General features: G+C 41.5%; 2 protein-coding genes across 32 annotated transcripts in view; one reads left to right on the top strand and one right to left on the bottom strand.

The window, feature by feature from the left end:
- The window catches only part of PABIR3 (PABIR family member 3), a 75980-nt gene extending 74632 nt beyond the window's left edge, over window positions 1–1348 (bottom strand). For both annotated transcript variants that reach the window (XR_016227964.1, XM_008273232.5), the window contains exon 1: window positions 1262–1348. The gene's annotated coding sequence lies outside the window, so the exon portion shown is untranslated. The remainder of the gene's footprint in view (window positions 1–1261) is intronic.
- Window positions 553–25263, top strand: PABIR2 (PABIR family member 2). Of its 30 annotated transcripts, none has more exons than XM_051827554.3 (10): window positions 553–1609; window positions 4385–4463; window positions 8771–8827; window positions 9118–9161; window positions 9245–9299; window positions 9543–9644; window positions 9958–10043; window positions 11937–12001; window positions 15397–15493; window positions 22606–25263. In XM_051827554.3, the coding sequence occupies exons 1-10, from the start codon at window positions 1512–1514 to the stop codon at window positions 22748–22750; spliced, it is 828 nt and encodes a 275-aa protein (XP_051683514.1). In that variant the 5' UTR covers window positions 553–1511; the 3' UTR covers window positions 22751–25263. The 30 variants fall into 30 exon arrangements, with proteins under 30 accessions (XP_051683514.1, XP_069922838.1, XP_069922839.1 ...); XM_070066737.2 differs by having other exon boundaries at window positions 554–1609; window positions 11940–12001; XM_070066738.2 differs by having other exon boundaries at window positions 554–1609; window positions 23522–25263.
- Window positions 25264–25607: the final 344 nt, after the last annotated feature.

The following is a 25607-nucleotide window of genomic DNA, read 5'->3' as shown; positions in this document are numbered from 1 at the left end:
CACTATTGTTAGGATCTCCCTCCGAAAATCCTAGAAAGGAAAAACCTGGCTCCACTATCTGTTCTTCAGGATCTCTCCTGATGTCATGGAATCTTAACAATGCTTGCAAAACGGAGAGAAGGGCTTCTCACTAGCTAAATGAGCTCTCATGAATTTGATTCATTTCTTACCCCCGTTTTTATTTTTTCACTTCCTTTTTGTCTAGTACATCCAAACAGATGATCTTTAAAAGACATCAGCCCCTCTAAACAAAGATCAGTGGAGTTCACAGAGGTTTGAACCATACAAGTTTGGAATGAAATAACGTGGAAATCCCATGTCTATTTCCTGTGAATATTGGCCCAAATTTTTCCTGAAAGCTGATGCTGCCGGGTCTCCAAACCATTGGTGCTTTTTGAAATAGGGCGGCAGAGTCTCCGAGCCAATGCCAACGAGGAAGGCACCGGGCACCCCAGAAACGCTCCTCCCTTCAGGGGGCAGGGTTGCGGAGCGGGGCTCTCACGCATGCTCCGTGCCTGCGGGCCCATTGGAGGGGCCGCCCGGCGCGTGCGCAGGACTCAATGGGTGCCCGGACGCGGAAGCACTGGCCCTGCTGAGGCTCCCGCTTCGGAAGCGTGGGAGGCGGAAGAGATAGCAGGTTGTAGATTTTGGTCTTGGCACCAACGGGTTCCTCTGGGCCATTAGAACCCAGAAGACGAAGAGGAGACACCGCGGCGGCGGCCGAGGGGCCGGAACCCTCCCCCGAACCCCAAGCTGTCCTAGAGGCGGAAGGGGGGCAGGGAGGGAAGAAGCACAGATTCCAGGGCTGAGAAGTCACCGGGACCGGGTCCCTGAGCATGGGGGACGGGACTAGGTCCCTGAGCATGGGGATCTGCTGCTACCGAGGCGTCCTGGCCGGGCCCTGCCCGACTGTTAGGTCCTTGGTGCTAGCGCTGCCCGGGCTGCCGCGGCGTGTGTGAGCCGGATCCCGCTTGAGGTCCTCGGCCAGCGGGAAAAATAGCAGCATGAGTTCCGCCGCTGCTTAGTTTCCTCCCCCTCCTTTTCTCCCCCTCTCCCCTTCCCTACTCTTCGTCCTTCTTTCCCGCCCTCTGGACTCCTCTAGCCTCTGGCCACCCTTCCCTCTTTTTCCCCTTCCTTTCCCCACTCTGCCCTCCGCCTCTCATACTCCCTGCCTTCCTGCTTGTCCATCTCGCCTTTCACCTCCCTTGCCTTTTCCCTCCCATTCCTCCTCTTTTCTCCACCGTCTTCTTCATTATAGCACCTTCCACCACAACCTCTCCACCTTTCTCCCCTCCGGCAGCACCGTCCTGTCTTCCTCATCAGCATCCTCCTTCCCTCCTCCTCTTCTACTTTCTCCGCCCCTATCCCCCGCCCCCGAGCCTCCGCCCCTTAGCCCCCGCCCCCAGCTGCCAGTCCCTAGCAGCTCAGTCCTGCAGTGAGAGTCTTGGGAGTCCATAGCTAAGCACCAGGAGCTGAGCTGTACCCGCTGTGCCTGCCTACACATCTCCGACATGGCTCAGGAGAAAATGGAGCTGGACTTTGAGCCTGACACATCTGATGGGGGCACCCTGAGGAGATCCAACAGTGCTCCCCTGATCCATGGGCTCAGGTGAGCAGGATTGGGGAAGATGGAGTACAGGCTTCAGGGGCTCCTTGACCCCGTGCAGGCAGTCGTCCTTCCCTAAACTGCGAGTTCCAATTCATTGGCGCTCTCCAAACCGAGGCGGTGGGGACTTGTTTGCTTGTCCGGGACTTGGGTCCCAAGATGGAATGAAAGTTGGGCCCCAAACTCTGGGCAGTGTGAGGGAAACGGGGCCCCTTCTTCCTGGGGCCATGTTGTCCCACTCTAAAAGGAGCTGCAGAATGCGTCTGGCTCTTCGCACAGGTTGCTTGCCTTGCCTAATTTACACCAGGGAATGTCAATCTGAAGCCCCTGGAACTAGACTTGCAACTTGACACCTGTCTCTAAGAGCTGCTATTTCTAAGCTTAGTTTCGGAACCCTGGCATTAGCAGAGGTTTACTTTAATAAATCACAGTTTATTTAATAACTTGTAATTAAATGGTGTGTTCACATCAAATTAAGTGATTGGGATTTGTCATAATGTGTTCAGGTTCTAAAAGTGCCTGAAATGCATTTCAGTGAATAGAGAAAAGGAGGGTGGCCTATAGCTTAGGTCAGTGAAAAGACACATTTTGGAAGACAATGGAAAGGATCGATCCTTCAATTTTAGTGCCAGGGGTTTGTGTTTTCATGTGAACAAGTCTCCAGAGGATTTATTTTTAAGGTAGAATCATGCAATAGAGAGGTTAGGTTGGCTTACCTCCTGAGCCTGTTGCATTTTGCTTTTATAGGTAGTTCATTTTAGGTAGGGAGCCAATTTGTGAGACTCTGTAGAAATGGCATGAGTCTGAAAAGAGGGATGGGAGTAGAATTAGCCAAAAACAGTAATCAAGCAAGCAAAAGCAAAGAAAGAGGTAATCACTGCCTATTGAACTGATTATAGTTTCTGGATTTTGGAGATAAAAACAGGTTTACTTTTTTTCTTTTATTAAATACAATTTTAAGCTGAGGCAATGATAGGATGAATTTTTACTTTTCTGTTGCTGCTCTTGGCCCAACATGTAAAAAATATACTTTAGGAATGAACCTGGCTCTTTTTGGTTGCATTTTGAAATCTGGTAAGCAAGCAATTGCTAGGGACTTGGGTGATCCTGTTGACCTGCATTTAGACGATTGTAGAAAAAAAAAGTCTGTTTTGTGAATCACAATTTAAGTAATTACTTGAAAGGTAGCATGATGTGACAAGGAAGGGTGAGGAGACCAGGTCTGATCCCAATTTTCACTAACTAGCTGTGATCATGAATGAGTCATTTAACCTTTCTGAATCTCTGTTTTCTCATTTAAAAATTAGTAGAACCGAATGCAGTGATCTCAGTGGTTCCTTGAAGACCAGTTCAGTTCAGCCTTATATATTTTTTAAAGATCTATTTATTTGAAAGGCAGAGTTACAGAGAGAGGAAAGGGAGAGGTAAGAGACAGAGATCTTCCATCTGCTGGCTCACTCCCGAAATGGTCGCAAAATGGCCGGAGCTGGGCGGATCTGAGCCAGGAGCTTCTTCCAGGTCTCCCTTGTGAGTGCAGGAGCCCATGTTCTGCTGCTTTTGCAGTTCAGCCTTGAAAATCCTTCTTGAATTCTTATCATGAATTGACTCTATGCTAGGCACTGTGGGGACATTACACAAAGATGAATAAAACACCTCCGAACTGAGAGCTTTAAGACCTATGCACACTTTTGTTTAATACAAGATAAAGTAGGGGCTGGCGCTGTGGCATAGAAGGTTAGGCCAGCACTACAGGTGGCGGCTTAATATGGGCCCTGGTTTGAGTCCTCCCTGTTCCACTTCCAATCCAGCTCCTTGCTAATGTGCCTGGGAAAGCAGCGGGAGATGACCCAAGTTCTTGGGCCTCTGCACCCAACGGGAGACCCAGAGGAAGCTCTTGGCTCCTGGCTGTGGCTTGGGGAGTGAACCAGCAGATGGAAGATTCATATTCTTGCTCGCTCTCTCCCCCTGCATCCCCCTCTCCCCCTCTCCCTCCCTCCCTCCCCCTCTCCATCTCACTTTCCCCCTCCCCTTCTTTTTCTGTATCTCTGCCTTTCAAATTAAAAAAAAAGGTGAAGTAAGTAGGTATCACAAGAAGCCGCTCATCTGCCAGTCTCCCAGTGTGTTCTTTGGGTTCGGTGGAGGAAAGGCATTCAATTTGTGCAATGAAGGAAGGTTGTGCCGTCCCTTCACAGAGGGCACGGCATTTGAGATGGGGTGGAAGGAGAGGACGGATGTTGACAGATGGTGGTAGGAGGGAGAGTGTTTGAAGCAGAGGGGACAACGTGAGCAAAGCCTCAGGTTTTGTTTATTCATTCGAGGCGCAGGGAGTCAAAGGTAGAACACGTGCTTAGGCGATGTGCTGATTAAGTCTCTTGTTAGAGAACAGGGCTCCCCAGCCCTTTCCAGGTCACGGTAAATACAGAAACGGGAATATTCATAGGTCCTCTGAGGTAAACAGATGAGGCTGCTCATATCTGGTGGTAACTGGTTTGGGGGCGTAGCTCTGACCAGAGGCTGCTGGAAGCAACCAGCCTGGAGCTCCGCCCCACACATCCCGGGAGCTGCTCCCCAACTACTGAGGAGCTCAGTATCCCGGCGGGCGGCAGACCTGTAATCCACAGCACACCGGGCGGGAAGCTCTGCGGAGACGGGACGCTGAGGCATTTCCTCTGTGTGGGAACTGAGGAGCCACTGAAGACTTCCTAGAGAATTGATGCGAGTGTAGTTAAATGAGCCCTTCGACTAGGAGACATTAACTATTGTATCTTTAATTTTCAGTGACCTTTCACAGGTCTTTGAGCCTTATACTTTTAGAGCTCGGAGGAATAGTGCTTCAATTATGAGCCATCACAGCTCGGTAAGTATCAGAGTAAGTATCTGAAGCGATGTAGGTGGAGGAGAACACTTGCAGAGGCAGTTCTTTTGGAAGATTATGTGCTACATGCAATGGTGTAAAAGACACTGATTTTTACCCATCTTGTTTACTGCTTATGCTGTGGCCATTCCGCTTTTGGTACACAGAGAGGAGACTCGATTAAAAGTTTTTTTTTTTTTCTTTGCTGTGGGATTTGGTATTTTTTTTTAAAGAACTGTTCATTGTTATTTGTCACTGTTTGCATCATGGTTTTGAGGTAAGTCAGGATTCACTTTGAATTATAGCTGGGAACAGTGGTCTTTATTTGTCCCCGGATATAAAATCACTTGAACAGTCGCACGTGTATGTTTGTGACATTGATCAGTTGGACAGTGCTGGTTTTCCAAAGTCAAGACTCCTTCAAAGTGTTTGTATTTATATGTTCAAAAGAGTTGCTGACTGTGACGGCTGTCTGCAGCCAGAACTGTTGGGGATTGCCTCATTGATTGGGTGTATCAGGAGAAATTATGTTGGGGTTTTTATGTAGTGGCAATTCACTTAGGGAGATCACTTTTCCAACAGCTTCAGATCTTTGGAAGACATCTGTAATGGAAGCAAACAACCCCTCAAAGGCCTGAACTACACTTTCATAGTCTGTGCACAAAGGTTCATCTGTTTATTTATAGGAGAATCTCTCTGACCTCTATATCATCTAAAATTTATGCACAATCGCAATAAGCCTCCAACCCAACAGTGTGTGCAAAGTAGCAAATCAGAAGTGGTATATTTGGGTTAAAGGTGTCCTAATAGCTGCTTGCAAAGGAGGAGAACAAAACACTGGGAGACAGATGGGTTTTTTAAAAATTTAATTTGTGACTTAGTATAAGGGTAAAGAGCCTGAGGGTGCTGCTGCTATGGAACCCTATAGTGATGTATTTAAGGATCCACGGGTCCTTAACCTCTTAAATGCCAGGAATACCTGCACTTGTATGGCATTTGACATATTCCCAAGTGCTTTCAAACATTTAATTCTCATAGTAACTCCTACAACATAGACAGGGCAAAAGTTTTTTTTTTTTTTTTTTTTTTTTTTTTTTTTTCCAATTTAAAAGCAGCAGCAGCCAAGACTCAGACGTTTTCAGTGACTTGCTCTGAATCCTGCAATAAGTAAGTGGCAGAACTGGGATTAGAATAGCGCACTTCCGGTGTCATTCTGTTTGCTATAATCTGTTTAAGAAGGGGGAAAAAAGTAACATGTTGGAGAAAGATTTCCAGCTGAGGTGGCTAAAAATACCTAAAGGGGGAAATGTTAGCTATCTGGAGGTTGGATTTGCTTCACCTCCTTCCCTGAGGATACCGGAAAATATCACTACTTATTTTTGTTGGATATATGAAAAACGTGTATAAGTGTTACACAACTGTGCTCTTGATAACAGCATAACGAAGAAGGGAAACCTGAATTTGCTTCTCTACACTTCACTTACCTTTTTTGGCAAGTTGGGAAGATTCCTATCAATGTCGGTCTAGGCTCATCTCTCCCTACTCCCTGACAAATGCTCTTTGCTCTGGCTGCACTAAAATACTGACTTTTCTGAAGTTTTTCATGTTTCTTTGTTGATCCTTAAGCATAAGGATCCATTCTCCTGCTCCTTTCTAGTCCTCCCAAACCCAGTTGAATCCTTGTATCACCTTCAGATAGGCCACCACAATTGTCTTCATAATAATGACACTGTATACATTATATCATGGTACACTCTGTTAATGTGCTTATCGATGTTCCATGGTAACCTAGAAGGAGTGAGTTGTTGGCAAATGGATGGGTATAAGTAGGAGCTTCATAGTGTGCCTACTGATTAGATAGAAGGGCAGGGAGAACAATTTCGACTGAAATTGTGTTTCTTGGTAACCAGGGGGTGGTGGTAGCCTTGACGAGTAGAGAAATCGAGAGGATAAGTAGTTCAGAAGGGAAGAAGATGAATTCCTAGGGGTCATGGTGGGTTCACTTTGCCACTGGCCCCATCCTGTTCTCCAGACATCTTTTGTTGTTACACTCAGACAGCTTCCACTTGGAGCAGATGCCCCTTCTCACTGCACAGAGAAGACAGAGCCCTGTCTTGCATGCACATTAGCTTTCCCCTAAAAATGTCTTCACCTTCACATCCACGGTGTTTCTCCCTAATGGTCCGTGCCTGTTCCGATGCCTGTCATGGTGCTCAGCTGGCGTCTTCCCTCCCTGCCCCAGTGGCTCTTTTCCTCACACATGCTCCCAACTCACACATCCAGTGTGGGGAGGACATACTGTTCTCTTTTTCCTAGACATCCCCTTTCCTTTCCCTTTCCCCCTGGAAACTTGCAAAACTGCCTTTAATTCCTTGTCTCCTGATTTCTTGTCAGTCTGTAATCTTGCAACTTCTACCTCGACTTTAGTAAAACACTATTCTTGCAGAAGACACCAGTGCCCACTTACTTAATTGTCAATGGTGGGGTCTCATTCCTTAGCCCACTTGGAGTCTTTGCTTTATTTGACCTTTTACCAGCACCTCCTGTGTGTTCTTTTTTTTCTCCCCAACCAATACATTACCTCTCTCTGGTCTACTTCCCAATTTTGTCTAAACTTGATCTTTTGTGTGTTATGTAGATGAAGCATCTGAATCTCTGACCTTGTCCACAGTCACTCTTTGGCCATCAGTACCTTGGTTCTCCTGGTGATTTCACTACTGATGGTTTCTTCTGTTCTCTGACTGACACTTCCTCGCTCTCTTCCACATAATTCTGGAAGAGAGCCTTCCTGGCTGGCCTGGGAGCTAAGCGTTGTTCAAATGGCCTTTCTAAGATCGCACCAACAAATGTGTCACTTTCAAAATGGAAAAACAAAAAAACAAACTACTTAAAAAAAGGATTTGCTGGTAATAAAGTTTCTCCCTTTTCAAAACCTAGAAGAAAATCAACAGTAAGGGGTAAGTAATAAAAGGAGATCTTTTGAGGTAAAATCATATTTTAGTGGATAACATTTTAAAATTTTCTCCTGAATTAGCTTTTGCTTAAAAACTTCAAGTCATTTATCACCATGTGATCCTGCTTACTACATTAGCATTCAAAAAAATGTTAATAGCTTAGGGACTCTTAACAGGGTAATTCTTTTGGCTAATTTGATTATATAGTGTTACAAGTTCAATTGTAATATTTTGGGAACACATAATAGTTCTTAACATTATGGCTATTAGAACCCTGTAAGATGTATTGATGTAAATTGTATCTACATTTTGTGATCTAATTGTGATAATTTTGAGGGCGCATAATTGGCCCCTAAAACATTTCTGCTTTGTATTGTTAAAAAATGATCTAAATGAAGCCGGCGCCGTGGCTCAATAGGCTAATCCTCCACCTTGCGGCGCCGGCACACCGGGTTCTAGTCCCGGTCGGGGCACCGGATTCTGTCCCGGTTGCCCCTCTTCCAGGCCAGCTCTCTGCTATGGCCAGGGAGTGCAGTGGAGGATGGCCCAGGTGCTTGGGCCCTGCACCCCATGGGAGACCAGGAAAAAGCACCTGGATCCTGGCTCCTGCCATCGGATCAGCGCGGTGCGCCGGCTGCAGCGGCGGCCATTGGAGGGTGAACCAACGGCAAAAGGAAGACCTTTCTCTCTCTGTCTCTCTCTCTCACTGTCCACTCTGCCTATCAAAAATTAAAAAAAATAAAAATAAAAAAAAAATGATCTAAATGAAAATGGTAATTTTAAAGATAAATCTTGCCTTTCCACATTGATTTATTAAGATTTGTGGTAATAACATTAGTGATCAAATTTCGGAGTTGATTTAGATCATGTAAACAAAATCTTACTGCAGTTTTGAAGTGTTTTCAGCCAACATTAATCATACAAAAAATATAGTGGGCTTATTAGCCTATCTTCTTTGTTGGTGCACTGGTAATCAAAAATTAATAATGTTGATTTTTTTGTTGTTCCCTTCCTTATAGTTTCTAATTTTAGATAAGTGGGGTAGTGGGTATGTCTAAGACCCAGAGTCTTTTTTTTCCCCTAAATTTACCCAGCTCTGCATTCATTTGGGGAAGGTGCTAGAGTCAGAGTTTGCCTGATGACAGATGGTGCTTTGAGGTTGGACACCTGGTATACTTTCTAAAGACTGAATGTACTGCCATACTGCCGTAAGTGCATTAACGTTTGGGGACTTAAAGAGCTCGATTTTGAAGAAGACTATGAAAAATTATCTAGGAAGAGGTTGTGCACCAGTACTGACAGCAGACTGATGCTTTGTGATTCAGAAAATAGTAAATGTTTACTTTTTCTTTCCAGTTGCTGTCATCCTCACCTAATCGTATTCCTAATAGCAGACTGCATCAAATCAAAAGGGTAAATTTTACTTACTAGCTCAGATCTGAAATTTTTTTAAATTTAAAATTTTTATTTTGAAGAGTTAGATAGTAAAAATGCGTCAGGTTGCAGCTCTAGTTAGAGACAGATTAAAAGTCTTGTGTGTGTACAGATAAAATGTAGATATGGCATGGGTGACCATCTTAGACTGTTAGTTCTGCTTTACTGTGGTTATATCAGATGAGGTAGAAAAGTTTTTAAATTTCATTTGAACCAGAGAACTGTGTGGATGAAAAATATGTTTTTAGCACATACATTTGTCTTTTCAGGAGGAAGGCCTGGGTATTATGAACAGAGAAACTGCACACGAAAGGTTAGTGCTTCGAAGGAGCAAGGCCTAGCCTAATGTATGTCTTATTTGTAAACACTGATGGCCATTCATTTTGTTTGTTTCAGGGAAGTACAAGCGGCAATGCAGATAAGCCAGTCGTGGGATGAGAGCCTGAGCCTGGTAAAGTTTTCCCATGTCTGCTTGTTTCGTATTTTCTAGAAACCTTAATGTTGTTGACCAGCTTTCTTAATTGCTGTCTACAATTCTGTCCCTTCTGCTTCCGAAGTGACACTGAGTTCCAATCTCTGATTTTCCAGCAGAATATTAAAATCTGTATATAACTATTCTAAAAATGTGTAGCTCTAAAAATAAGAGCTGCAATGTGCTGAATTGTTATGAGGCGATAACACTTTATGTTTGCAGAGTGATAGTGATTTTGACAAGCAAGAGAAATTGTATTCTCCGAAGAGAATTGACTTCACTCCAGTCTCTCCAGCACCTTCACCTACCCGAGGATTTGGAAAGGTAGGGTCGTAGACAGGATACTGACTCTCTTCGTACTGAGCGATTTACTCTCTAGAACACAAACTAGACATATATACCTTCACTTTTAAGATATCAGTGACTTGATGGGGAAAAAATCAATGAAAATCTGTGACAGTAATTTGAAAATAAAGACACCCAAGCCATTCTAATGATGTTGTTTCTGTCATTTTGAAAAGAACCTTTTGAAAACTGGGACCCATAAATATGTAGGATTAAAATAATAATAGGAATTTTAAACGCCAAAGAAAGAAAACTAGGAGCATTCGAACTATTTTAATTTTTTTTTTTCTAGCAATGCTTTTCACCATCCTTACAGATGTTTGTGAGTAGCAGCGGGTTGCCACCAAGTCCTGTTCCTAGTCCAAGACGATTCTCATGGTAAGTGAACTGGAATTTTAAATGTGGTTGAAGGACCACTTATTACATTTGTCTCTCAGACTGATTTTTTTCCCCAGTATTTCATTATGGAAAATTTTCAGACATACAGCAAAATTGAAAGAATTTCAAATGTGAACACTCATGCTCAATGCCTATGTTCAACTGCTAACATTTTTGCCAGATTCTTATTTTATGAGACTTAATACATTTATATTCAGAAGGGATATACACTCATGCTGGATAGCACACTCTTTTTTTTTTTTTAAGATTTATTTATTTATTTGAAAGGCAGTTAGAGAGAGGCAGACCTTCCATCTACTTCCCAAATGGCCACAGCAACCAGGACTGGGCAGGGCTGAAGCTAGGAGCCAGGAGTTTCATCTGGGTCTCCCATGCAGGTGTGGGGGACCAAGCACTTGAGCCATCCTCAGCTGCTTTCCCAGCCACATTAGCAGGGAGCTGGATTGGAAGTGGAACAGCCAGGACTCAAACTTGCGCCCATGTGGGATGCCGGCGTGGCAAGTAGCCGCATAAGCTGCTGCACCACAGTGCTGGCTCTTTAAGGTTAAAGAAGATAACTTTTTTATTTTTTTAAAAAAAGATTTATTTATTTGAAAGGCAGACTTACAGAGAGGCAGAGGCAGAAAGAAAGAGGTCTTCCGTCTGCTGGTTCACTCCCCAGATGGCCGCAATGGCCAGAGCTGCGCCGTGCCTATCCAACAGTAGGAGCCAGGAGCTGCTTCTGGGTCTCCCACATAGGCAGGAGGGGCCCAAGGACTTGGGCCATTTTCTGGTTTCCCAGGCCATAGCAGAGAGCTGGATCAGAAGTAGAGCAACTGGAACTCGAACCAGCGCCCATATTGGATGCCGGCCCTGCAGGCGGCAGCTTTACCCACTATGCCACAGCTCTAGCCCCAATGAAGGAAAGTTTTAAGAGTATAGACCACAATAGGTTAATCCTCCGCCTGTGACACTGGCATCCCATATGGGTGCCGGTTCAAGTCCCTGCTGCTCCACTTCCAACCCAGCTCTCTGCTATGGCCTGGGAAAGCAGTAGAGGATGGCCCAAGTCCTTGGGCCCCTGCACCCACGTGGGAGACCAGGGAGAAACACCTGGCTCCTGGCTTTGAATTGCCGCAGCTCCAGCCATAGCAGCCATTTGGGGAGTGAACCAATGGAAGGTAGACCTTTCTCTCTGTCTCTCCCTCTCACTATCTGTAACTCTGTCTCTCAAATAAAATAAATAAAAATCTTTTTTTTTTTTTTTTTAAAAAAAGTGTAGACCGGGGTCTGTCATGTGGTGCCGCAGTTAAGTCACCTCTTGTTATGCCTACATCCCATATCAGACTGCCCAGGTTCAAGTCCCAGCTCCACTTCCATTCCAGCTTCCTGCTAATGAGCACCCTAGGAGGTAGCTCAAGTACTTGGTTCCCTGACACCCATGTTAGAGACCCAGACTGAGTTCTGGGCTCCTGCTTTGGCACTGCCCAGCCCTAGCTATTGTAGGCATTTGGGGAGGGAACCAGCAGGTGGAAGATCATTCTCCATCTGTCTCTGTTTCTCTGTTTTTCCAATAAAATGAAAATAAATAAAACTTTTACAAAAGAAGAGTGTGTATACCAGTCAAAATTCAAACAACTTTTTGATAAAGTATCTTTTTTCTTTAAAATACTGTGTTTTGTCTCAATGATTTCTAAGAATTGCTTTAAATGCCATCTTCTTCCAGATTGCCATATGCTGGATCCAGTTCTGTATTGCCATTTTATTTGCCTTCAACACCAGTGTTTTTCCCTTTCTCCCTATGAGACTTGCTTTTATTTATTTGGTGGGTTGTTCTGTTTCTCCTGCATCGTGGAAGTAGTTCACATTATCCTGTTTGTTTGTTCATCAAAGCAGGAGGAGCCAGAGCCCAGTTAAGTGCATCAGGCCCAGTGTTCTTGGTCCTCTGAAGAGAAAAGGTATGCAGCAATATGCTGGCAATCATTGATGATAGCATTTTATACCCTTGAAATTTGCTCAGAGTAGAACTTCATTGTACTCATCACACAGAAGATATTGTGGTAATCATTTCACAGCATGTCCATATATCAAATCATCACATTGTACACCTTATGCTTGACAGTATACCTCAATAAATCTGGGAAAGAAAGAGAAAATGTGGGCATCACCCTCATGTATTAAACCAAGCCAAGTTTGTATTAAAAAGGAGAATTCCTGGGGCCGACACATACGGGCTGCATCATGTCCTGACTGCTGCTTCCAATCCAGCTCCCTGCTAATGGCCTGGGGAAGAGCAGAGGAAAACATGCCCTGGTGTTTGGGCCCCAACTATCTATGTGGGAGACCCAGATGAAGCTTCTGGTTCCTCACTTTGGTTTGGCCCAGCCCCAGCTGGTGGCTATCTGGGGAGTGAACCAGAGGATAGAAGATCTCTCTGTCTCCCTCTCCCTCCCTCCCTCCTTCCCTCCCTCCCTCCCTCTCTGTCTCTGTGTAACTCTTTCAAAGTAAATAAATAAATCTTTAAAAAAAGTAGAATTCCTATCTGAAATTAGTTCATGACATCGCTTTCCTTTTTTTTCTAAAGAAATATGAAGTATTCTTCCCAATGTATGCTTTACTGATTATAAGTTATATATTTGTTATTTGCTCTTGTCTATATTTTCTTATACTTTGTGACTGAATATTCATATATTCGTATTATCCATATATTCCAAACATATTGCCTCTCAGTGATCCAAATGTAAAAAAACACACATTTGATATGTTGCAGAAATATATGCTAATATATTTCGATATGTATCTATAAACATGCTGTATGCTTAACTGTAATGTGAGATTTACTCCATCACAAATTATACCTTAGCAAAGTAAGAATTGCCTTATATTCAAGTCTTTAGAGTTTTTGATATAATGGGGTGCTCCTTTAATTACCTTATTTTGAACCACAAAGCACTAAAGTTTAGATCTCAGCCAGTGCTGGGTTTAGATGCTTATAGAGGTCACCTGATGGCATCTGTTTTTATTTTTTTTCCCAAAAGCAAAGAAACTTAACAGGTTAAGTAATTTCTATGGCTATGACCACATTATTTTAAGTGTTGGATATAGTATAAAACAAGAGGGTATTTTTTTGCTTTTTTTTTTTTTTAAGATTTATTTATTCATTTGAAAGGCAGAGTTACAGAGAGGCAGAGGTAGAAAGAGAGAGAAAGAGAGAGATTTCCATCCTCTGGTTCACTCCCCAGATGGCCACAAGGACTGGAGCTGTGTCTATCTGAAGGCAGGAGCCAGTAGCTTCCTCCGGGTCTCCCATGCAGGTGTAGAGGCCCAAGGACTTGGGCCATCCTCCACTGCTTTCTCAGGCCACAGCAGAGAGCTGGATCGGAAGTGGAGCAGCCGGGAAATGAACCGGTGCCCATATGGGATGCCAGCATCACAGGCGGCAGCTTCACCTGCTATGCCACAGCTCTGCTTCCCCCTCTTCTTCCCCCTCCCCCCCCCCCTTTTTTCTTTGAGATAGAGTTACAGACAGGGAGAGACAGAGTTCTTCCATCTGCTGGTTCACTCCCCAAATGGCCACAACAGGCAGAGCTGGGCTGATCAGGAGCCAGGAGCGTCTGGGTCTCTCACACAGGTGCAGGGGCCCAAGCACCCTGGCCATCTTCCACTGCTTTCCCAGGCCACATCAGGGAGCTGGCTCAGAAGTGGAGAGGCCGGGATACAAACTGCGGCCCTTATGGAATGCCAGTGCTGCAGGCAAAGGCTTAGCCCACTATGCCACAGTGCTGTTTTAACAATAACTTTAAAATAAATTAAGTAAGTGGTTTCTTTGTGCAAATCACCTTCTGGGCCAATAGACAACTCTCCTTATGTCAAATACTTACGCATTTGGTCAATACTTTCTAGTCACAGATCACAACCAGATTAAAACAGTGGTGTATTTCAGACAACCTAAAATTAAAAGTAGTATGCTCTATAAAAACAGATCCTGACATAGTGACTGTATTTGTATTTTCTGAATGAGTTTTATTTCATAAACAGTTTTTTTCTTCAATCTTGCAAAGAGTTATAATCCTAGGAATGTTCTCAGAAGCTATTAAGTAAAAATAACTTTCAGAAATAAAGCTATTATTATGTTGTTAACTTAAAATTTGTTGTGGAAGTTGATGGAATCAGTATGGTTGCTTAGTTTCATAGCTATTCCAAAATATACCAGCAGATGGAGGAATTCCTTACTAAAAAGGGCTAAATTATGTGTCTTGTGAAGTGGAGTTAAAAGGCTGGTCACAGCTTTTAAAAGCTGTGTATTAAAGAATGGAATAAGCCAATAAAAATATAACTTTTCTTGACTTGCAATAATTTTCAGAATAGCTACAAAGGAAACATAATCTGAATTAATTGATGATATGGAAAATTAATGTTAAATTTATTCTTGCTTGATCTTTTTCCATGGTAACAGTCTTTTACAGATTTCAGTTCAGAGTCACTGATTTCTTCCTGGAGTACCGTATAGATAGACTTATGAATTAAATTGTCTTTAACACTCCGTTTTCAAGCTTAGATAGTGAACTTTAGTCTAACACGCTCCCAGCTGAGTTACTTCAGCAACTGCTAGTGAACTTCAAAAGCAAGAAATATGCATATCCTAAATAAAATCATAGCTTAGTACAAAAAAGAATTACAACTTTAAGTAGTTGATAGGAAAATATTAATCATTATTCCTGTTGGTGCAGAGTTTTTCTATTACCATTTCTGAGAAAATCTATAGGTTTGGGGTTGCCAGTCTAATGCCAGTTTTTTTAATTGAATAATTATTTTCAATTACAAAGTTGCTTTCAAGCTTATATTTTTAATCTTCATTTTCACTAAATAGTAAAAGCAACACCTTACATTTATACTGTTTATCATTTTATATCATTTATACTGTTTATGCATTTTCAAATTTATTTGATATCATCTCAGGAAATGTTCACGTATTAAAATATATGAAATCAGTAGTAGTGGTCACCGTGAGCTTCAGCCGCTTGGGAATTCTTTAGTTCTGTTTTTAGTTTTGATTTACTCTGCCTAATGCATTCAACTTCCTTTTCTTTTAAAGAATCTATATAGCTACCTATCTAATCTCCATGCCTAGATGCCTAGTGTGCTCCATTAAATGAATGGTGTTTTTTTTACGGCTATAGACTTTTCTGTTGAGTTTATGTGAAAGTATAGTTCTTCCACATGGGAGGATAGCTTTTAAGTAGGGGCTTGAAGGAGTGTTCTGAGCTTTGGCTAAACAAAGAGCACCCCATTTTAGCACCAAGCCTGTATTTGTAAAATTGCTTCACGGTAGCATCATCATCTTCTCTTTTAGGTGAAATGGAGACGGAGAGCCAGCCCAAGAGACTCTTCCAAGGCACTACCAATATGCTGTCTCCAGATGCTGCAAAATTGTCTGATCTCAGTTCATGGTAAAAAAAATGAATTAAAATCAAAAGGCCATTAGGGTATGATCCATTTTTAAAAAGCCATATCAGAACTGTATTGGAATAATTTAAAACATTGTCATCTTATTATCCATGTCCCACAGAGGGGAAATCTCAGTGGAAGTATATAGATAATTTTTTTAAAATATAGGTTATTTTAAAGTCATGCATACTTTCTGTGGAAATATGTGTATCTTTTTGGCACTTTTACTTCCATTCCTAGCTCCTGTTATTTCAGTCTGTCAACAAATGGAGTGGTATGGTAGTGTCAGTAACCGGATGCTGTGAGAACAAGTCTCTGGTTGATGTGGGTAATGTACATTGATTGTAGCTGCTCTGCCTGCATTTTCTCTAGCCTTTGGACTTGGCAGAAAAGGCAAGCATTCTTTTAATTAAGCATGTCATTGTTTAGTGCATTATATGTTGATGTAAAATCTTTATCAGAATTTAGATGTATTCCATCACAGTACAAACTAAGGTTTCATTTTTATAGTAACACTTCCTAATTCTTAAGGTCCCAGTCACACAATTGTTTTGTTTTTTCAGTCTTACTCGTGCTAGTTTAGATCTGTAACTTGAGGGCCCTCAGTGCTTTCGTGAGAAAGTTCATTTCTTTTCCTATACCTGAAGTTGAGCACTTTGTATGTATGCTGACATACATATTGAAAGGAAGGGGAAAGGATAGTGGCAGCAAGTAGGTAGAATTTTTAAATGTTCTAGAAACAATTGTGGAGTGCCTTTCAGAACTTTTTTTTTGTTCCTTGAGTTTTGTGAGTGAAGGTTTTTTTTCTAAAAGCCCACACAGGCACTCACTTCAAAAACAGAAGGCTGGTACGCTCTAAGTGGAAGTAGTGTGTAAGCCGCTTACGAAAGTGTAAGGGTTGATGATTCCTTCAGCCAAATTCACTTATTTGTTGTTTTATGTAAAGTAACCTGTGCTTCTAGTTGACCAAGAAGTCACAGATTTTCGTTTATTAGACTTGTTGGTCAGTACTGTTCTAAAAGGCACATGTTCCAAGTTTAGATCGTTCTAGATCTGTTCAGTCCCACAGTCACTCTTCCCTCGCATCTTTGTCTTTGCTTGGTAGCATGGTGTGCTAATTTTCTAGGGTGTCTTTCGAGGTATGTAGATGCTTACAAAGAGAAAACTTCTGAAGCTTGTCAAGAGGACTAGTGGGTAAAACTCTATACTTAGTGGAAACTGCCTATCACTTTTATGGTAAAGTGTGTTTGAATATAGGCACACGACTAGAAATAGCCTTGCTTACCCAGTTACTAACCAAGTGACCAAGTGAAGTAGAAGGTAGAACGGCATGTTGCCAAGGTAAACATGTCCAGGGTGAGATGCCTTATTTTATGTTGACTATGCAGACTGCCATAAAACAGGTTCATACAAATAAGTAGGGAAGGGAAGGGAAGGGAAAGTATTTACCTGGATTCCTCCCTCCTTGCCCAGATGCTGACTTCTCTGAGCAGCAAAACCAAAACTGGACGGTGGTGGCGATCATGAGACCTGTTTCTGTTGCCACTAGTCCCATACCGCAAGGGGAATCAGCAACTGGCTGTGAGAGCCCTGGGAACATCGACATTGGCAGCGAAAGAAACTTTTAATCTGTAAACAAAAAGGGCTGTTGCTGCACGCAGTAGAGATTTGCTTTATTCCCAAGCCTCTCGTAGAGTACTACCAAGGCAGCGTGTGGTCCAAGTAGTCTTGAGAAAAGGAGTGTTACTCAAAATTTACAAGACTCTCAAAGACAGTCCAGTAATTCATTAAAGTTTCAAATAATGTTTTCAGTCAGTTTGTAGCATCTGTTCTTCTGAGGCTATTAGAGTTTAAAATTGCAGTAAGATTTTTGGGACACCTTATATACTAACGATACTGACATTTATGTCTACAAGTAAGATATTATAAATACAACTTACTCCTTTTTTGTAAAAACTGGATCTTGCTCTTGCAGAAATTTTCCTTTTGTCTCTTAAATGCAGTTTCATTGATCAGAATCAGACACCCGTGTTCTTAGAAATGAGGACAGAGACAGGAACTAGCTGCATTCTGATTTCTGTTGCCAAGGATAACAATCTACTTGATAATGCAACTAAGGAAACAGCTTTTATACTACCTTTTAGAGAAGAGAAAAGGGATCACATATTTAGTAGATGCTGTCTCATCATTTAAATTTTTATTTGTTCCTCTCCCATCCCACCAAGAAAAGATGAGACTTACAAACCTATAAATTAAACTTTATAAATTAGATAATCTCTGATGTTTGACATTGTTAAAGTATAAATTAAATTAGAATACAGACCCATTTGGAGTTTTTGTCCAGCTAGGCATAGTTTTTATTTCATCTTTTTTTTTTTTTTTTTTTTTTTTTTTTTTACTAACTGGAAATTCTGAAAGCTTTGCCAACCAAATCTGGGGAACATTGTGAACCACAAGGCAGGAATTAGAGCATTCTGCTTTTAGTCTTTATGAGCATTAAGAGTGTGAGCCTAACTCAGAAGTACACCTTTGCATGATGCTTTGATTCTGTTTGCATGTTGTGTACTGTGACTCGACTACCCATTCTCTTAGGAATCAGACTTCTGTATCTCCAGCATGCTGTGTAACAGAACTTTCGGGGATACTGACTATGCAGTGAAGCTGATTTGCTAATTTCTTTCTCTTAAAAGGAAAAAGTAGCCCATGAATTCTCTTGCCCAATGCATCAGTGACTTTTTTTTAAGAAAAAATTATTTATATTAATTTTGTTCAAAAGGTAGAGAGAGAGAGAGAGAAAGACAGAGTTCTCCCAACCATGGTTCACTCTACAAGTGCCTATAACAGCTGGAGCTGGGCCAAGGGGAAGCCAGGGCCCGGGAACTCAGTCCATGTCTCTCATGTGGGGGGCAGAGACCCAAGTAGTTGACCCATCACCTGCTGCCTCCCAAGATGCTCATTAGCAGAAAGCTGGAGTCAAGGGCCAGAGCTGGAACTGAACGCCATGAACTCCAATAGGGGATTCAGGCATCCCAAAGGAGCTTAATGCTGCTCTAAACACCCACTTCAGTGATAGTTTTATTTTAACTTTTTTGTAGCATTTATCTTAGTGGTTGTAACGTTATTTTTAATGTTAAATGTGCCACGCCAAAACCAAAAACACCTCATCATGAATATGTGACTGGTATAACATATAAGCTTGAATCATGATTTATTTAATAAATTATTAGGGGCATATTGATTTACTTCAGAAATGTTTAAGTAATTTAGACATCTGTGCTCATACTTTTACATTCCTGTCCTCAATGTGACTGTGAAAATGATCCTGAAAATGATCCTATTTAAATATGTGATCTGAAAAACTTAATGGTTATTTGGAAAGGTAATACTGGGCCCTCCTAAGGCGAGATAATGGAGGTCAGAGGTCATAGCATATATCTCACTTTAACCCATAGCAGGGGTTTGAAGACTACACCAAAATCTGCGCTGGGCTTAACAGCACTGTGACTGATTTCTAGTACATTTATCTGCCTGCCATTAAGCTAATAGAATTCAGCTTTTATTGACTGGACAAGGAACCAAGAGAATCAGGCAGATGGGATGATAACATAAGTCAAAATGAACATGCTAGTTTTGTTACCTTGTCGTTGGGATAAATTTTTTTCTTAGATTGAAAGCTCTGCTTTAGCAGTCATAAGTAGTTTCATTTATGTACTTCAAATATAGCCTCAAGATGAATGAGTTCACTTTTGATTCAGGTACTCTTATGTCCAATGTGAGTTGTCTTGATCCTTTGCTCTTCTACTATTGTCTGACTTTTGACCATCAGTCTAAGGAGGGCTTTTTAGCACCTCCATCAGCGTTTGTGCTAGGAAAGAAAAAAGGCAGAAACTCAAATTGGACCAGACTACTGCTTTTCAAAGCTCTGGTAGAAGGTTTAATAGTGGAGTCTGTGAAAATTACTTTTATGCAGTGATCTATCTATGGATTAAAAAATCCTGTAAGTCTTGCTTTCAGTGAATATGACAACAGAGGGTGAATTATGACCTGTAGTCTGCTTCCATGCCCCTGTGCAGTCGTGCCAGATTAATTAGAACAGAAACTAAATTTTAGTTTAGTGCAAATATCTGGTTAAAGGTTTACCAAATTCTGAATCTTAATTCCCATGGAGACTAAATGCAAATATGCTATTTTTGTTAGTGACAAAATTATATACATTTATATTTAATGATAGAGAAGAAACTCTGAAATGAAGTGTTCAGGTTTATTTACTTTTTTCTAGTTTTCTCAGTAACTTCTCCATTAGCTTTTTTTCTCTTAAGGTAATCAACAGTTTTAGAAGAAATTTCACTGCATGAGTCATGTGTTGTGTTTTTGAATAAATACAAGATTCACCCAAGCAAGCAGGTCTTACTACAAATAGAATCTTTTAACCCAGGGCTCACTGTAAGTCTGTTGGTTGGAATAAGGAATTCTTTATTTATATTCAGATTATCTGCTTGGTGGCCAAATTTTAATCTAAGCCTGTTTCTTCCTGCCAAGTAGCATAGAGCGTGTCCTTCGGCTGCCTGGCCAATATGTGCTTTAGGAAAGTAAATTCATTTTAATATTAGTCTAGGCAAAAAGCTGCAGGAGGAAAATTCACATATGTTCCAAAGGCAAATAGAAAGGTCTTTTGATTTTCCAATGTCTTGAATTATCTGTGCAACTTTCTTTCAGTAGTTTGAATAATTCATATTTTAGACCCATTTTGCCATTGGGTTGAAAAAATATCAGAGCCAGCTAAATTTTCCAAGCTTTTTACTTAAAAGTGGTATTATTAATGATGCATTTGACAGCAGTGAGCGTAGAGTAGGAGCAGTGTGGAATATACTGTTTCCATTTTTATTTTTACTTTTCCGAAGCCTATTTGTAGTCTGTCTCCACCTAAAAACGGTCTACAGGCAATAGAAAGAAATGACATTTCAAGAAAAGTAGAAGGGTAGAGAAGCATAGGATGGGGGAAACTCACATTTCATTGAGGGTGGTATAGGGCCTTAAAACAACCAAATCTATCGTAGGTTACCTAACGCTGGATGTGTATTAACTTGGAAATTCAGAAAAATGATACGAAAGTGTCATAGCATTTGAACTCAGAGCATGTTAGATCAGGATGGCATTTCTTTTCTTTTTTTTTTTTTTTTGACAGGCAGAGTGGACAGTGAGAGAGAGAGACAGAGAGAAAGGTCTTCCTTTGCCGTTGGTTCACCCTCCAATGGCCGCCGCGGCTGGCGCGCTGCGGCCGGCGCACCGTGCTGATCCGATGGCAGGAGCCAGAAGCCAGGTGCTTTTCCTGGTCTCCCATGGGGTGCAGGGCCCAAGCACCTGGGCCATCCTCCACTGCACTCCCTGGCCACAGCAGAGAGCTGGCCTGGAAGAGGGGCAACCGGGACAGAATCCGGCGCCCCAACCGGGACTAGAACCCCGTGTGCCGGCGCCGCTAGGAGGAGGATTAGCCTAGTGAGCCGCGGCGCCGGCCAGGATGGCATTTCTTCAAAGAAGCTGGTGACCAAGCTTAAACTCAAACTCATATTTCCTGGTTCATAATTCCTTCTCCAATTCTGTGCTTTCTTTTAGAAAATAAAAAGTATATATGAATTCTGAAACTGCCTGGCTACATCTCCAGCTTTGTCTTTCACTGTTTCCCCTTTGCTGACTGTACTACAGCCTTAAGAGCCTACCTTTGGTTGCTAGAACCATCCTTGCTCCCTCTCAAACCTTACCTAATTAATGCCTGCCCATCATTTAGATTCCAGAGTAAATATCACCTCTAGGGAGCCTTGTCTTGTTCCTCCAGTGAGATCAGATTAGCTATATTGTAGACTCTCTTAGCCTCCTTGTATCTCTCCTTTGTTATTTGTATCACAAATTGTAATTATATATTTATTAGCATGATTACTTAAATGCCTGTCTCCTGCATTATGATATAAATTCAGTGAGGGAAGGATTATATCTATATTATACACCATTGTATTTCCAGTATCTTGGTTACTTCTTGGACTTGGCAGGCTCTCAGTAAATATTAGAATAAGTGAATGAGTGGATTCAGGGCAAATACAGAGCCATAGAGCTTATGTATTGGATTGATGGGAATCAAAGCCAGAAGGACAGTTTAATGCCAAGTTGTGAAGGCTCTCAACTCCCTGCTGAAGTACTGAGCCAGATTTATGAGGCAGATCAGATTGGTTGCTGGGAGCATTGAGCACTTGGATTGGATGAGAAAGGTATCCCTAGGCTGGATTATAGAGGTTCTTGATGCCTAGACCAGGAACTTTAGTGGATAGATAGGAGCGCATAGAAGCCAGTTCTATGAATATATATATATATAGATATATATATATATTCTATGAATATAGAAAATGATACAGAATATAAAAGAAATATGGAACATTTGTTTTAGAAGCTTGACTGCAGAGTAACTAAAGGAATCGAAGAAAAGGATAGTAGGAAGACGAAGACCTTTGTATATTGAAAGCAAGAGGAAGGGAAATAGTTTAAGGAACTCATAAAATGATAAGAATATAAAATGCATCATTAGAGGGGACAATCAGAACAAAATGTGTGTGAATTAAAGGCCCCTTGGGAGTGGGGAAGTGGTTGGCTCTAGGGCAGTGGAAAGACTGCTTTGGGGTACAGGGTCTGTGCAGCAGTGTGCTTGATGGAACACTTCAGGTGGCCCAAGAATGGCTACCTCAGTAAATGACCCTTCCTCTTACTCCAAGCCTGATGGGAAGGTAAGAAGAGAAATACAGGATAGAAATCTCTTGAGCTGAAGGTAAGGGAGCACACTCACGCAAGTCATGGTGTGTCAAGTGGACCACTTACTGTGCACTGGGCAGTCTGGTGCCTCCGGGGATCAGGGGGTGGCACTCAAATGATACAGCACCTTGGGAGTCTTACTTTGGATCTCTGTGACTTGATGATTGCACGAGAATCTAAACATAGTACGTGATGTAGTTCATTGTTGTTGCTTTGATGCTTTTTATTATTTGAAATGTGAGCTCTGGAAACTGTTGTCGCATGTTGTGTTGACCCTGATAGATGCATTTGCTTATAATTCTTTTTGCTTTGTCCTCAGTTCTGATGTGTTGGATGGCAGTAGTAGCAGCAGTGGCTTGTCCTCAGACTCACTGGCTACAGGCAGCGCTTCCGCAGAGTCTTCAGTAGCATGCACCAATTCATGTTCTTCGTTCATCTTGATGGATGATCTCTCACCCAAGTGACTTAACCATTTCTGATTCCGTATTTGAAACTGCTGTTTCCTACACAGAACACTGAGTGAGGAACGCAGGGAACTTTGGTCCATACTGTGGATCAAAGTTTCAGATTTCCACCATTGTGGTGGTGGTATGTTTGGGCATCTCTAAAGTTCCACCTTGCAAATGTGGTGATCTTACTAACACCTGATTTTGCTGATCTGATTTTGGATCTGGTAACTGAACCTCAAAAACTCATGTTTGATTGCTTAGAGAATATATTTTTCTTAGTGCCTCAAAGAGCACCTGTTTTCAAGTCTAGACATTTGAAGAAGGCACTGATGTGTATTTTCTGTAATGGTTCTCTTCCCCAGCAGTGATATGACAGAGTTGATCAGAAATTCTCTTGCTTGAGAGATTTTTTTTTGTTCTCTGTTGACTACATAGTTTTCAGTCACATTGTTTCACAGTAATACACAAATTGCTTTGATGATATAATTTTTTTTCCTACATCAGCTTCAAGTACATTATTTTGTTTCCCTTTCCTGTTTGAGCTGCTTCCTTGCCATTTCTCACAGAGGTAAAGAAACACATAGTTGCTTTTCATTCCTACCTTGATTGCTTCCTTGTGTTGGAGTGTATGAAGTGAAGACTGGCTTTAGTGTTGAAAATGTTCGTAACTTACAGGACGCCTGTCTTAGTCATCCCAGGTTCTTATGACTTTGCTGCCCCCGTTGCTATTTCTCCCTGCAAATCTGTTGCACTAAGGAATATATAAAATATTGTTGATATTTCTAGGTGGTGTTATCAAGGAGAAGAAATTCCTGCCTTGACCAGATGTGTGGAGCATCTACAAATGAATGAATAATGTTATTTACACACAAACCACTGTGTACAAAAGCATCCACGGAGCTGTCAGTGTCTCGGGTGGTATTTTGAGGCCTCAGGTTCCTTGGGGTACATGGTTGTGCTGTCAGGGATGTATATCCTGAGGTAGGGTGCAAAGGGGGCTTTATGTGTGTGATTGCCACATACTGTTTCAGTCGCTGCTTTTTTCTGATTCCTTTTTGTCATTGGATGTTTGTTTTGTCGTGTGGTGATTGGTGTTTTGGTTATTGTGTTGCCACCAGATGGAAAGCCAGTTCTTGCTGTTACTGCATTTTTAGTAAAGGCAGTTTAATATCTACAAATATGCTTTTATGAGCTGAAAAAGTCAATGTTGTTTTGTATTCTGCTTTTAAGAAGCTGTTTGAACTGTAAACAGTATACATGCTAGTAGTATGAGGTATACCATAAGTTACTAATTTTTAAAAGAAGAAATTTCTGATTGAACTGTTTAAGAAAGCTGAGTGTAGTCTATTGTCATTTGTTATTTATTAAACTGCATAAAGTGTGTGTTGTAATAGGATTCTTAATGTTCAGCCATCGTAGTTGGATTGTCTGTATCTAACATGTGCATTTACCTGCTAGGATCATTAATATTCCATTTTTAAATGAATGTAAGGAAATGAATACTACTGCATTTGTGTCTTTGAAGGGAAAGGCCCTTGGATTTTAAAGGAAGATGATGTGCTTTGAAGGCACTAGACTAGTAAGAGTACCTGGCTGGAAGAGAAAACCATTCTCTTTTGATTATTACAGAGCATCGCTTAACTTGCAGTAGTTCTGTTACAGCATCAGACATGGTCTTTATTTTCACTTGTAATCACAGCCATAGCAGCCGTTAATGGCTTTAAAATCCTCAAGTTGCTTTCACCTGTGCAATACCTATAAGCCCTCAAACCTAACAGAAACACATCTATTATGAATATTGTCCCTTAGTATGCCATTTTAAAGAAAAATTTCCTCCACGATATTCAGTGTATCTATTCTGTTTGTCAGAGAACCATGTTAAGATGTGTCTGCCTCTAATGATGATAGATGGTTTTGTCTTTCAGGAGATTATCCACCTTCACTCTGCTCTCTTCTTTGCCTTAAAGGGACACTTTGGGGCTCTAATGTGGGGCTATTAAGAAATCACCTTTGTGATGTGATGAATTTATACTTTTTAAATTCAGTGGTGGGAGAGAACTGTGGAAGGGATTGAAATTGTTCCAATGATATGAGAACTAGGTGGCAAGATGATTCACTTTATTGTTTGAACCAAGGTCTATTTTGAGTTTTTATTATTTAAATAGACTAGAAACTAAGTTTGTGCAGGGATTGCTTTGAAATAAGAGAAATGCTAACCCACAGATGAGCTTTATTGATAGTACCCCTTTATTTTTATATAAAGTCTAATATTTGGAAATTGATCATTGTTATACTGTCATATTCTCTCTTCTATTCTAATATTATAAATTTCAGGCTTCTATTTGAAAACAAGTATAAGAGATAATACTATTAAGAGAATCCTATCAATACTGTTTTTGCTTGACCAACTTATATAATAACTGTATTTCATGATAACTGCTTTTGGAATAATACAAAGTTTTGTGAAATGCTGGCCTTGTGTATATCTTAGAATGCAAATTTAATAAAGTGTGTAAACATGCATTAAATTTAGTAATGTCTTTTTTTAAATATTTACTTATTTATTTGAAAGGCAGAGTTACACAGAAAAACAGAGTTACACAGACAGAGAGAGAGATTATCCATCCACTGGTTCACTCCCCAAATGGCCACAAAGGCCAGAGCTGGGCCAGTCCAAAGCCAGGAGCCAGGAGCTTCTTCTAGGTCTCCCATGTGAGTACAGGGGCCCAAGCACTTGGACCATCTTCCACTGCTTTCCCAGGCCATTAGCAAAGAGCTAAATTGGAAGTGGAGCAGCTGGGGCTCAAACTGGAGCCCATAAGGATGACAGCACCACAGGTGGCAGCTTTACGTGCTATGCCATAACACTGGC

This window comes from Oryctolagus cuniculus, chromosome X (assembly GCF_051225735.1).
Source record: "Oryctolagus cuniculus isolate XC-2025 breed Fujian yellow rabbit chromosome X, ASM5122573v1, whole genome shotgun sequence".
NCBI lineage: Eukaryota > Metazoa > Chordata > Mammalia > Lagomorpha > Leporidae > Oryctolagus > Oryctolagus cuniculus.
This window is presented reverse-complemented; position numbering and strand designations above follow the sequence as displayed.